The sequence below is a fragment of the Lepeophtheirus salmonis genome, chromosome 13 (genome assembly GCF_016086655.4).
Source record: "Lepeophtheirus salmonis chromosome 13, UVic_Lsal_1.4, whole genome shotgun sequence".
Taxonomy (NCBI): Eukaryota; Metazoa; Arthropoda; class Copepoda; order Siphonostomatoida; family Caligidae; genus Lepeophtheirus; species Lepeophtheirus salmonis.
Window position 1 is genome coordinate 36,469,043 of NC_052143.2, and position 13,362 is coordinate 36,482,404.

Genomic DNA, 13,362 nt, shown 5'->3' on the forward strand with positions numbered 1-13,362 from the left:
TTTTTTTTAAATCACCATGGCACTTTAGTTAATCCCCCAGCTGAACACTATTTACTTGAATATTAATACATTCATAAATTTTCCATGGTTTTACAAAATTTTGTTTTAAACTTAAAGAAAATAGCTGTAGTAAAGATAAATCCATTATTTTTCCAATAGATAGCTCTAATAATGTGTATCCCGCGTTGTATAAGTGCGATTGAAATACGCTATATGGTATTAGATTTTGTACTTTAAAAATTTTTAAAAGAATTTTGTGATTATGTGACTCTGTATTGCTTGAGCAATGTCAAAGATGGACACCAGAAAAGACAAAAGTAAACTATATTTTACAGTTTTTCTTCGAGCAAGGGAAAAATTCAAGCCAGGTGGCTAAAAATCGTGTTAGTGTTTCCGGCTTTGATACTGTAATAGCCAATTACGTGCAATTTTAATTCTATCTATTATGTTTGGGTAATGTTGATGTCAAAGATGCTAGGGTAATTGTCGAAAATGTTGATAAAATCATGGAAATCGTCGTTTCCGACGAAAAAAATACAAAAATCTATCAAAAATAATGAACTATTTTTTCCACACCTAATAAATTTTTTGGTCATAGTTAGTTTGATTTCATATATGATCAATGCCGCATCTATATGTGAACAAGTCCTGTAAAATCTGCTAAATTCAGGAATATGAAGAAGAAAAAATAATTTATAATGATATTTAAAAGTAAAAAAATATTTATGAACAAAGAAAATACAAAAACCAAAAGATCGGAATTTATCATATTCGATCCAGGAATGGGTATTTCCTATTTTAAATAATTGAATTGAATTTTTTTTTAATGATAAAGCAAAGTATGTCAGTCTGTATGAATTTCTGTAAATATAAAAACGAGTCACCGGGTGTACTGTATAGAGTGGTACATGATTTTATATTATAAACATATTTTCATCTAAGAAATAACAATGTAAACTTATGTGTGAAATATTGCAGACGAGTGTATATAGCAGCGTACGTGTATGCAGAATGCATTGTATATAATGCTCCCTGATTTATATCATATACATATATTTGATGTAAAAAATAATAAATTAGTTGTACGAATGAAATATTGCAGGCATGTACATGAGAAATAGAATTGTCTCTGTTTGTTTTTGTTATTGGTCTCTTATGTGTATTATGTTTAAAGTTGATAATATTGTAGAGAAAAACGTGTGCAAGGAGAAGGGGAAAAAATACATATGGTGTCATTGTTTAAAATACTGATGTGATTATCATGTGCCTGCTTTATTATGATTTTTGAGGGTATAACGAAAGTATTTATTAGCAAAATGTTTAATGAAGATATACTACATATAATTGACTTCGACGTTTTTTATCCGTTGCAGTAGATTTGAAAACGTCACACTCCATGAAATTGTAATTCATTATGAACCTTATTCTCAGAATAATAGCTAATGAAACGACAAAGTAGAGTATTTCGAAATATATTTGAAGTTCCAAGTTTAAAAAAGAAGGATTTAAATAAATATAATTTACATAATAAAAAATATACCATCATACATTTATGTTATATATACAAAATTAAACAATTGGAATCATATAACTAATAACAATAAATTATAAATACATAATATTGAAATAATAGATTGATCCGAATAATATTTTCTTGTTATGACACCGGAATCCAGTTAAATATGTCATAACTTTAGGTTGCAAAACACAAGCGAGACATGGAGTTTAATCAAAAATATAATCACCCCTCTTCTTCATGTGGAAGTTGCTATATACAATTGTGCATACGATAGATATATCTCTACCGATGAAATCTAACTAATTATTAATAATAAAGTAAATGTCAAAATCATAAAATTAGACAATAAATATACGAATAAAAAAAATGTTACAAATAAATCCATTTGAAAGATTTGGAGCAAAAGCTAATTATGTAGTAATGTCCGGCGATATTACCCCTTATTAAGAGCATCAAAAAAGATATTTTTCCTGTTATTTATGCTTATATAACAACATACTATTATCATGAAGGATATACACAATTGCTAATTATAATGCTACACCCAATGTAACTACCCCCGTTGTTGTGACCATTTAAGCAGTTGTTTTTGCCTTTTATGAGTTTTCTGAACACCATTTCTTGGAGCCTATCAACCATAGCTAAGCCTTAAGGGATAAAAAAAGTAATGTTTATTAACTATATAATATTGGAAAACCTAATTATCATACCCAAGTCTTTAAGTGAGGAACTCTCAGACAAACTAGTTGCGAACCATCCAAAGCTACTACCTTCGTTGTTGTGACCATTTAAGCAGTTGTTTTTGCTATTTAATGAGTTGTGTATCATAATTCTTGATATGTTTAGCTAAAATATAATCATATTTTAGGGTTAGATTTAAAAAAAAAAATTGAATACTTACTCTTAGACAGTACAAAATTCAGAGTTCCATTTCGAAATAAGTAAATATTTTATTTGATCGTCATTTGGTGTGGATGACTCAAAACATTTTTATATGTATTTTTATAAATGACATCAGTACCAACATCCTCCATTAATTTAATGATGGTTCCTCGAGAAGGGATATGTTTACCCTTGTATTTCTCCATAAATTTTTTTTTTTGAATGTGGGATAATTAGCAATGGATAAGTGTATATTAAATGCAATAAGCATCTTTATGAGATCAGAGTTAAAGTCTGACTTGATGTATTCATCATTAACTTGATTTTTTAGATGAATATCTATGCTCTTGATATGAGATGAGGATAATAAGTGGCGTGTAATTCTAGACAGGGGACTAAAGGCACATTTATATCGACAAATCCGACAAACCATCTGTTTCTCGTCCGATAAGTATTTTCTAAATTCCTGGGCCTCCATTTTCATAAATCCAGACAGAAGGCGACGTTATTTTAGGCATTTTATTCAGTTCTCCATCGACTATCACCATCTAATATTATATTAATATTGAATAATAAAGGCGGGAATGATAACGTTCGTGATTGATAGAAGAAGATGTATATTATTTAATCAATGATGCCATAAGTATTTCTTCTCTTCTCCTCGCACGCTTTTCTATTCTTACCAAAATTATCACCCTTAATTATGTTAAAAGGAATTTTGTTGGTTTTTATTAGTGAGCGCTCTAAAGAGTAAAGTACTCAAACTCTTATTATTATTCTTTCATTACTGAAGAGAAAACACGTCATATGAATTGATATAATTAGTATTAAATATTTTTGTGTGAGCCTTCTCAGAAAAACAGAGAGTAGCATTGAGGATTTCAGGGGGATTTATCTTCTATATTTGTCTTTTAACCGAAGCCTAATTACTCCGTATAATGCCTGGCACAACTGCTAGTAATTAATAAATGCGTTTGTTAATCATTATTTATCCATTCCAATTTTTTTTTAACTTGATAACATTTTGAGGACTATTGTTTTCCTAAAACTCTTACATCTTTAAAATAATAGGACACACTTTAACCATAAACTGCTAGAGAGCATGTACGGACACTTTGCCGAAAGCCACTTTGCAGAATGATCATTTAGCCGAACGACCACTTTGCCGAAAAAAGTAATAAATATATTTGATGATGTTATGACTCCCATTCCTGTTACACCAATTTTAACAGATCCAATATTCAATTAATTGCCACGAATGACAAGGTTCATTTGAAAAGTCATTGCAAAGTCCGAGAGATGACACTACTAGCGCGTATCGAGATTATGTTTAGTTAATAGCTTCCCTTGAAAGATCAAACACCAACTTTCAGCCAGATCAGTCCATTTATTTCTATTTGGCATTCGCTTAAATCGTGGAAGTGGAATGATGTTCAAAAACTGGACTAAAAATAATTTCGTGTGTTGATTAAACATTACTTTATTAATGGCAAAAGGCCTCAGGAGACTAAAAAGAATTTTTATAAACATTATGGGACTCTGTACCTTCGATTAGAACAGTTTATAAGTGGTTTCCAAAGTTTTGAAGTGGCCATGTGAGCACAAGTGATGCCTAACATTAGGGAAGCCCTGTTGAGGTTACTACTACTGAAATCATTGATTAAATCTATCATATGGTGATGGATGACAGAAAAATGAATGTACGTGAGGTTGCTAGTGCATCTCGAGTAGGAACCCTATTTCTATTAATTTTGCGACCACAACTGCTGAGGGGTGAGCTGGTGTATTGTAGTGATGGAAAATGACTTTTTTTGTGGGCTAATCGTGTGCATTTTTCTTGTAGCTAGGCTTTCAAACGGCCCAATATCGATGAATAATATACACTTGTAAAAGTCTATCCTTTTCCAGATAGTTGATGAGGATTATTCTTTTCGAATCCTAAAAGACAGCCGCCATTATCTTTCCGCCCGATTCCTCGGTTCAAGCGAGTGCCAAACAGAAAGAAATAGACCGATCCGGCTGAAAGTTGGTGTTTGCTCTTCTATGTTACTAACCAAGCATAACCCCGTTACCCACCAGAAGTGCCATCTGTCGGACTTTTGAAACCACCCCCGTTCCATGATTACGTGTTCATCAATTAATAGTTGATTCATACTGTTATAAGGATTTTTACTGTCTAATAATTAATTAAACAAATAAATTAGAAAGACGAAAAATGTTTAAAGAAGAGAAGAAGTCAATTAATCAATCAGTGATTAAAATTCAGTGGGAATGAATCAATCGCTTATATCGAATCTGTTGGAGCTCCTATGTATCCTGTCAAGTCCTGATTGACAGTCCTCTATCTTGAGGTTACCTCTTACCTTATAATTCTCAAGATATTTTTGCCATTGGAGCAATCTAATAACATAGTATCGCAACATATCTCATCATTAAATTATTTTTTCAGTAAACTGGCTTTCGGCAATAAGGTTTTTTTGCTCAAGTGTCCTAGAACTGCTAGAGAGATGCAAGCCTCTTCTTATGGGAAGATTAATCAAAATCTGAGAATCGGATATTTTTAATGAATAGGAATCACGTCGGGAAAATGGTGTAATTTCCGATTATCCTATTCCGACTCTTATGTGTTATTATATATTACTGGTATTTAACTATTTAATATTTTTCTTAGGTTTGAAAAATAAAATATTAAAAATGTCCGTCAAGATACAGGAAGCAACCATGGGGATTGATGCAAGGTGACTATATATAAGGTGTGTCTATAAGAAACTTACAACACAGTCTGGTTGACATTAATTGATAACTTTTTTGATAATGTCACAACGGACAGAAGTTATGTGTTACTCACTATAAATAAGTGTTAATGAATAACTGGGTCATTCCACGTCAAGTGTACCCACTTTTTTGTAATTTACGGCATGATCATCACCTTTGCTACATGAAAGAAGAAAATGTATGAAATATTAGGGTTCTGTGACTCACATAGACTGTTCTAGGCCCGCTCAAAGTTGGGCCTAATGCGGTGGACTGATGCTGTTGAGAAGGCCATAATTTTCTAATAGTGGCTCGATTTTAAGAAAAATTACGTCAAAAGATGCACAATAACACAAACTATAATTTGTATTATATAATAATCTTATTTGAATCAAAAAATAAAAATTTGGGTCTCTCTTGCAGGGCCTTCTAAATGGTGCCCTTGCCAGGAAGCAAAACCGACTTTGTTTTAATTTTGGTAAAACATGTCTCTATATATATTTTCAAACATATCCAAAATTCATAGTGGGATCTTAATGGGATCACTTCCAATGAGAGCATTAACTAAAGCATAAAGAGCCACTTTTATAGTATAATAGAAGTTTCTGTTGATTAATAAAATTAATAAGGATTCTTATTTAGGTAAGTATAATATAATTGAAAATTTAGAAATTTTAATTGATAAAAAGTTTTCTAAACCATTCCCACATTATGTAGCATGGAATAGTTAGTAATACAAACCAATAATAATTATTTTACTAATCATGTTGAAGGCTCTACTCGCCTGACAAGAATCTCAATAACGAAATGGCATTTCCAAGTCCAAAATAAAACCGAATGAATCAAATAGTCGTAATATAATTTTGATACATTTTAAATATTGTCTTCAATCAAACAACTTATAATTAACTCGTATGGCACACACTTAGTAATTTTTTTTTGTAAATCCCAGATTTTCCATTGAGTAATATCCCAATATGCTAACAAGCAATTTAGCTGCTTAGAAGATGATTCCTGAGTCCATAAGTTTGGTAATGTCAACGACATTCAAATATTCCAATAAAATCTACAGAAGTTAAGAAGTCACTTATATTTTTTTAACACATAATCACTTAATAGTTCCTAATAACTTGATTTATCTTGTATTATTAAAATATACATATATGTATATATATGTCCCTCTCTGGAGAAAATAGTCAAAATTACAAGGAGAAAGAGGCTTGTTCAAGGTTTGATATTCGGCTATGTTAGCAAGATGATTACATTGGACTCTATATTTATCATATTCAAGATAAATGGCAAATTAAGATCGTATTGTTAGTTAAAGTTTTTTCAAATGAGCATTTCATATTTAGTACATAATATCCACTTATTCTTATTATATTATTGAACTCTTTATTTAATTGAAACTATATGTTCTGAACTTTTTTTTTATTTATTCAAAACAACTTTCAATCTATTTTTTCTATTAATTTTAGTACCTTAATCGTCGGAGGGTAAAAATTTACACTAATATAATTGATAGGAAAATAAAATACTATTATATGGTGTTTTGTAAATACAATTAGTTATATAAATTTGAATATCATCCTTAATTGACTCTACTGTGACGTCATCGAAATAGCCAATACAATTGTAAACAAAAGCAAATAAATCTCATATCAACACACCTTATATATATAGTCATCTTGGCTTTGATATGACTTTGGTCTTATACTTTTGTAAAATATCGTAATAACAATTTATCATACAAAAATGCTCGAAAACGGAAAATAAACAACTTGAACACAAACTGACCATAAACTGAGCTTTCCCTCCACAACAATCAATTTTATTTTAGTTCTACGTAATTTTAGCGCGAACATTTTCGGCCCTTGGAGATTCCGCATGACATATATTTTAGATTTGCCTTTAGTCTTTAGTATTGAAACATTCATTTCGTTTTATCGATGAAGTTGCATACATTTCTTCAAGCATCATCTAAGATCATTACTATGAGTGAGGTGCCTTTAGACTATTAATCCTTTTGTAATGGACTCATGATCCGGGAAAAAATCCAACTTAAACAAACCCCCTCCCCCCTAAATTACTTTTTACCCCTGAATACCTACTTTTTTAATCTATTTTCAAAGTAATAAGAAGAAGCTCGCAAATATCGTTATCATTAAAGTCTTTTAATTCTTAAATGAGTATTCATATAACATTTTAAGTTTATAAACTACAGTTTTAAGGTCATATAAAAGGTCAAAGGTCACAAAAAGCTCAAGTTCTTCTAAACTTTTAATTTAGCGTGTGTAATAAGGTGTTCAATTTTTAGGGTGATCTGTCATTTTGATCTTGTGTAGTATTATAACGAAAAAATTATGTTAGTAAAGTTTCAGTCTTCAAATGGCGTTTTTTGACCTCTATAGCTATTTAAAAAAGACTTTTTTAACGAAATTCTATGTTTGTAAAGGGATTTAGAAGTTTGAGTTTGAAAGTTATGTTGCTGAATTTCAGAAGTTTATAGTTTTTTTGTTGAATTTGAAAAGTTTCATTTCAAGAAAGTTCATTTTCTCAAGTGATATATCAGAATATAATTCTTATTTTTCATTTTGAAGAAAAACAAATTGTAGTCCAATGAAATACTTCAGACCACCCTCCTAGCGTTCATAAGTTATACCTCCTACGGGGATGGTCTGAAAAGTTACCTACCTAACAAAGATAAAATATATATCTTTCTGAATTTTATTTTGCAACATAGCCTCCTTGACACTCTAAAGACTCTTCCCAGCGATGCTACATCTCCATAACCAGTCCCAATAGTACTCGGTGTTTTTAGCTGGAAAATAATTGTTCATAAGACACTTTTTGTTTTTGGCTCAATTACTCCGTCTTGGATTGACTTCAATGACCTTTTATATGACTGCTATTGTTTAAATCTATTTAGAGGTCATATTTTCAAAAAAAAAAAAAAATTAATTACAGCTCGATTATCGATTTTGTACATTTTTACAAAAAAAAAAAAAAAAAAAATCAGATAAGCTCACTCAAACGACTGTTTCATGACAACTACCCCTCCAAAATGGCTGAAACTTTGGTAAGAAACTGTCAAAAGATGTGACTAGTTTTTATTTACGAGTGCTGTCATCTTCCTGTTGAGATCTCAAACTTTGCAGACCACCCTCGTGTACATACTTTAATTTCTCAATATTTTTTTTTTCTTCAGAACTACATATAGCTGAGTGACCGCTTATTTATTCGGTCCAGTCCATTCATCCTTAGGACCGTCATATCAGTCCTTGGAACTAGTCCTTTGGACTTTCAATACCAGAACTGATTTATTTTTTTAAAGAATGAAAAAAGTTGGCCGTCGTCATCAAGGACCAAACTTTATGTATATGTTCTAGGGCTGAACTGGATAGTAATGCAGTCTTCAGTCCTAAATAAGGACCAACACAACATTAGATACATCCGTAAAAACTCAAGGTAATTATTTTTTACTGGTATTTAACTAGTTATTATTTTTCAAAGTTATAAAAAATTTATGTCTAGATACAGGAAACTACCATGTGAGTTTATTTCTTCAGTCTTATAATTTTATGAAATATCGTGCTAAAATAATTTTTCAGTTTTTTTTATAGGTCCGTTGTTTTTTACAGTTCAACAATCCTAAGGACCGATATATCCTATTCAGTCGTAGCTGTCTATTTACTTTCTTCACCCCTGTCTAGGATTGAATAATAAAATAACAAAGAAAACAATTAATTTTAGCTAAAACCCATAACTATAAGTTCTAGCCACAAATTTCACACTTTAAACTTCAGGTAGCTTGTCTCTTTGAAAGAGGTTATGTTGAACAGCTGAAAGGGCTTAGTAAATACTGCATTTCAGCTGTTGTTAGTGTTGTGTCGATCTATTATCTGTCTGAGTCGATCATGTGATCGACTCACTCGGTTGGTCCGAAAATAAAAGAGTAGTCATGTGACTCGGTCCTGCATCGGTCTGCGGACTGAAGACGTAGACCAACAAAAAAAAAGCTTTTAAAACCGGTATGTAATACTCTACAGGAATGTCCTATTTGGAAAAAGCAACGAAATGAATTATCGTAATTCCTATATACTATTTTTATGAAGTACGTGACGTCATGTGTTTTCTTTTTCTAATTTTTATCGGTTCAGACAGTGGTTCATCGACTCACTCAGTTTAGACTGATGGATAGCCGGTCCGGTTCATTCAGTCCGAACCAACCCAACACTAGCTGTTGTAGTTTGCATCAAAAACCAATAAGGACCTGTCGTAGGGTTGATAAATTGTATCAGGACCAAACTGCAGTCTTTTTAGTTTTTTAAGACCCATCCAATGCTAATTAATAGGTTGAATAAAGAGTTAATTTTCTCCAAGTGAATTAAGTAAACTCATTCCTTATGACAGACACAAGCTTGAGACTCGACTTGATCACATATTAAAAAAATCACAACTCGACTTATACTGGAAAGTATTTCAATTTTTCATTGGATATTAGATACTTTCCAAATTTCCTATTATCTCCTATTTTCTGAGGACTTGAATTGGATTGAAACTATTGAAGGAATCAATCAGAATATTCAAGGAATTGGACATGCAGTATACGAAATTTTCACCACATCTGATCTATGGACTATGGAGAACCTATTTGTGACATACATAAAATTTCATAATTATTTACGGAAGTAACAAAAAAACATTTTTACATATTGACTCTCGACATTTCAATATACTCTTTATCACATTCATTTAAAAAGAAATACAAATGTAAATCAACTTCAGGTCTATTGGAGATATCTTGTGAAAATATCTTAGGATCCATTGTTACACGTACACAAATTCAAAAATGTTTGCAATTGATACCTATGTACGTAAATACACCATCAAAGTCAACAAGGACACGAATGATTTTCCCCATATAATTTTTTAAATACATCCATAAGTTTTCAAAAGACAGAAATTGTGCCGAAGGCAATTTTCGTACGTAATAAATACTCAGGATTAATGCGTGGATAAGTAATGTATTTTCCGTGTTTCCAACATTTAAAAAAAAAAATTACGCGCAAAGATATGCAATATAAGATATGTATAAATAGCAAATATGTTCCGACATTAAATGGTAGTAGTTTGTCGTTCCTAGTCAAAGAATCTTTCAACCTTCTCTTCCCATATATCCTTCGAATACGATCCAGCAAAAGGTACATGTTATATATATGTATATTATTCGATGTTTGTAACGAGTCCCATTTCTTTTAGATGATGCTAAAACTGCATTTAACAGCTGTTTTAGCTCTCCTCCTCCTTGCTCATTCCTGTGAGTCCATATTTTTCCCCGCAGCAGTAGGTACTGGAGCAACTGCAATAGCTACAACGATTTCTCCAAATTTGTTAAGTCTCGCTGCAGCGGTAGGTGCAGCCAAACTCCTTGGTCTTGGAGCATTAGCCCTGGCAAGTAAAAGTAAGAAACCAAAACAGGAGCAATATTACTATCATCAAAATGACTATCACCACTATCACCGAAGGCGGCGTGATGCCTCTGAAGAAGAACAAAAGTCTCTTTTGAAAGTCATTCGAGAACTTGAGCCGGAGGATTGTATGAAGAAAATGATTTGCAGTCTTGCTGTTATGGATCTAAAGGATAATCCCATTCTTTTTCCATTTGATGCTCAAAGTGTAAGTAGAATTATATTTAGTAGAGAGGACATCAATTTAGATCCCTCCCCCTTCCCCCACCATGACGTCACTGTATCAATTTCCCTTATGCTGTATGCAGCCTTTTCTTCCCCTCACAGGGTTTACCTTGTTCATTCAGTTAAAGGGTGAATTTATGGTGGCAGGGTAGCTAGTTATAGAGTAATATTCAACCCTCCTAGCGACCAACAAGGTTGTTGCTACGACCACAACTATGTACAAATATTAACCACGTGATTTTTTGTTTAACTACATTTCTTTGAAGCTTTAGATAACACTCGCTAATATACAAATATAAGTATATTTTGCCGTCGACAGTCGATGCCTCTGCTTCTGAACGTTAATTGGTACAATAAAAATTAATTCCTTTTAATCTATTTACAATTCTCAACAAACTACTGAATAATAATTCAAATATTTGTGAAGAATTGCCTAAATACCAACACTGATTATAGGGTTTTTTTCTGTTTCTTTTTACGTTATACCGAGTGGTTCACTTAAATCTGAACACATAATTTTAAAGTTCAACAAAATATAATTTATTAATTAACAATATGGCTTCAACAAAATTAATACTGTGAATAGATGTGTGTCTGAGCTCTCATAATCACAAATGTACCCCCCTTAGCGGCATGATGGCTTCCGGGCGGCATTGGGCCTAGTACCCTCTGCATATGTTGTCCTTTATCATAGTGTCCCAGTGCTACCTAAAAGTGTCTTTGAGGACCTTGGTGTTCGGATGAAGGACACTGTAAGTCTTCAGAGTTGGCATCAAGGCAGTATAAAAACTGTCAAAAAAAAAAAGTTCAAAATTATCATTCAATGGAGTCTTTTAACGGCGGAGAAGGATTTCTTTTATTCAAAAGTGGTCTCTCCACCCTTACAAGGCTCTTTCCACCCACTTTTGTCATATCTCTCTGGAAAGTCTTGTGTGAAACCCCGATATCTCTTGCATAGTCCCTCATGGACTTGAGGGGATTAGGCTGGGCTTCTTTCTTTAGCTCCTCCGGGTGGTCCAGTTTGCCCTTTTTTAGAGAGCCCTTCTTCGTCTCCAACGTTTCAGACTTGCTAACGGCGTAGATGGTGGTCATGGAGACGCCCAACTACTTGTAGTGTACGAATGGAAATTTGTAGATCACTTTCAAGGGTCGTTTTGTTGACTTGTACGTAAGTTAGAGAGCTCAACTTTGTTTTGGTTTTGTAATTAATTATTTATGCTTTAATATATTGAAAAATGAATTAATTTTGATGGCTCAACCTTCATTAATTATTGAATTAGTAAGTGCTCAGATTTCAATGAACCACCCGGTACAATAAAGGTAAAGTCGTGAGCTAGATAGGAGATATTATATATATTCCCCAACATGAAATCTCAATTGCAGTTCCCTCCCTCCCTTCTTCCCATTAGGACTCATGGTCGTATGGTCCATTAATATCTAAATGTCAATAGACATCATTCAGTAAATATAATTATTAATATATCCGTAATTACCATGACTAAAACAATGCAATTGCTTCCTACATGATTGAAATTTAACACATTTATACGACTAATTTTCTCACTTTCTATATAATTAATAGGCTGAGAATAATTTAAAAAGTGAAAATGACTTGGCGTTTGAATACAGAGTTGCAGCTAAAATTGGAAAATCTCTCAAGAGCGTTAATAACTGTGACTCCTTTTATAAATGCTCTATTAGTTCGGAACAACTCCTCAAGCTTGCTTCCATTTAAAGCTCTCCTCCTAGATATCCATCATTATCAAAAAAACTAAAATAATATTCGACTTGTTATCTATGGAATAATTTATCCAGCATTAATTGAATTTATAGAGCAATTATGGGCTACATAAATTATAAGTGCATCATCTACAAAGTACTGTTTTTTCTATTATATTACTGTCCTATAATTAATTATTATTAATCCACCTTATTTATTAATTAATATAAATATAATTAATGTTATTGTAATTTACAAATGAGGGTCAAATTGTATACCAATTGCCCATAAACCGTTTGTAATCCTATTTTAAATATAGAACTCCATAAATAATTCGTCAAAGTATTTCATTATTCACAATTTGGCCGAAATTGTGATAAGATTTATATCATTTTAAGATTCTTATTGGCTTTAATAGATAAATCGGTTTTCCATAGAATGGAACAGGTGGTAGTCACTTGATGACAGGTCTGGGCGGTAAGGTAGATGCATAAGAACTGCCCTTCCGAGCCCCGGAACTTCTGGCGCGTCATCAAAGATGTGTGCGTCCTGGTATTGTATTGATGATGTCTTGTCTCTTTTTCATTAATTCTGTCCGCTTTGTTCGATTACCATTTTCAAACAGTGGATTTATTCACAGTAAAGGGCATAATTGAGCAAAAAATACTGCTGTGCAACACGTATGGAAAGAGTATACTTCTCATAGACATTGCAAATTTTCTTGGTCGCTTTCGATGTCTTTTTTCCTTTCAGGTAGTAAAATATGACAAATTTCTTCATTTCAGATCTCC

At 32.2% G+C, this 13,362-nt stretch overlaps 1 protein-coding gene across 1 annotated transcript; it reads left to right on the forward strand.

Annotated features, from left to right (window-relative positions):
• The first annotated feature begins 10,255 nt into the window (after window positions 1-10,255).
• On the forward strand, window positions 10,256-12,904 carry LOC121128457 (uncharacterized). The gene is made up of 3 exons (XM_040724042.2): window positions 10,256-10,359; window positions 10,418-10,834; window positions 12,434-12,904. The coding sequence occupies exons 2-3, from the start codon at window positions 10,418-10,420 to the stop codon at window positions 12,584-12,586; spliced, it is 570 nt and encodes a 189-aa protein (XP_040579976.1). The 5' UTR covers window positions 10,256-10,359; the 3' UTR covers window positions 12,587-12,904.
• Window positions 12,905-13,362: the final 458 nt, after the last annotated feature.

Excerpts from the sequence above, each read along its gene's own strand:
- LOC121128457 (XM_040724042.2), top strand. The coding sequence starts at position 10,418 with ATGATGCTAAAACTGCATTTAACAGCTGTTTTAGCTCTCCTCCTCCTT. Across the intron at positions 10,835-12,433 it reads TTCCATTTGATGCTCAAAGT|GCTGAGAATAATTTAAAAAG; the intron begins GTAAGTAGAATT and ends TATAATTAATAG.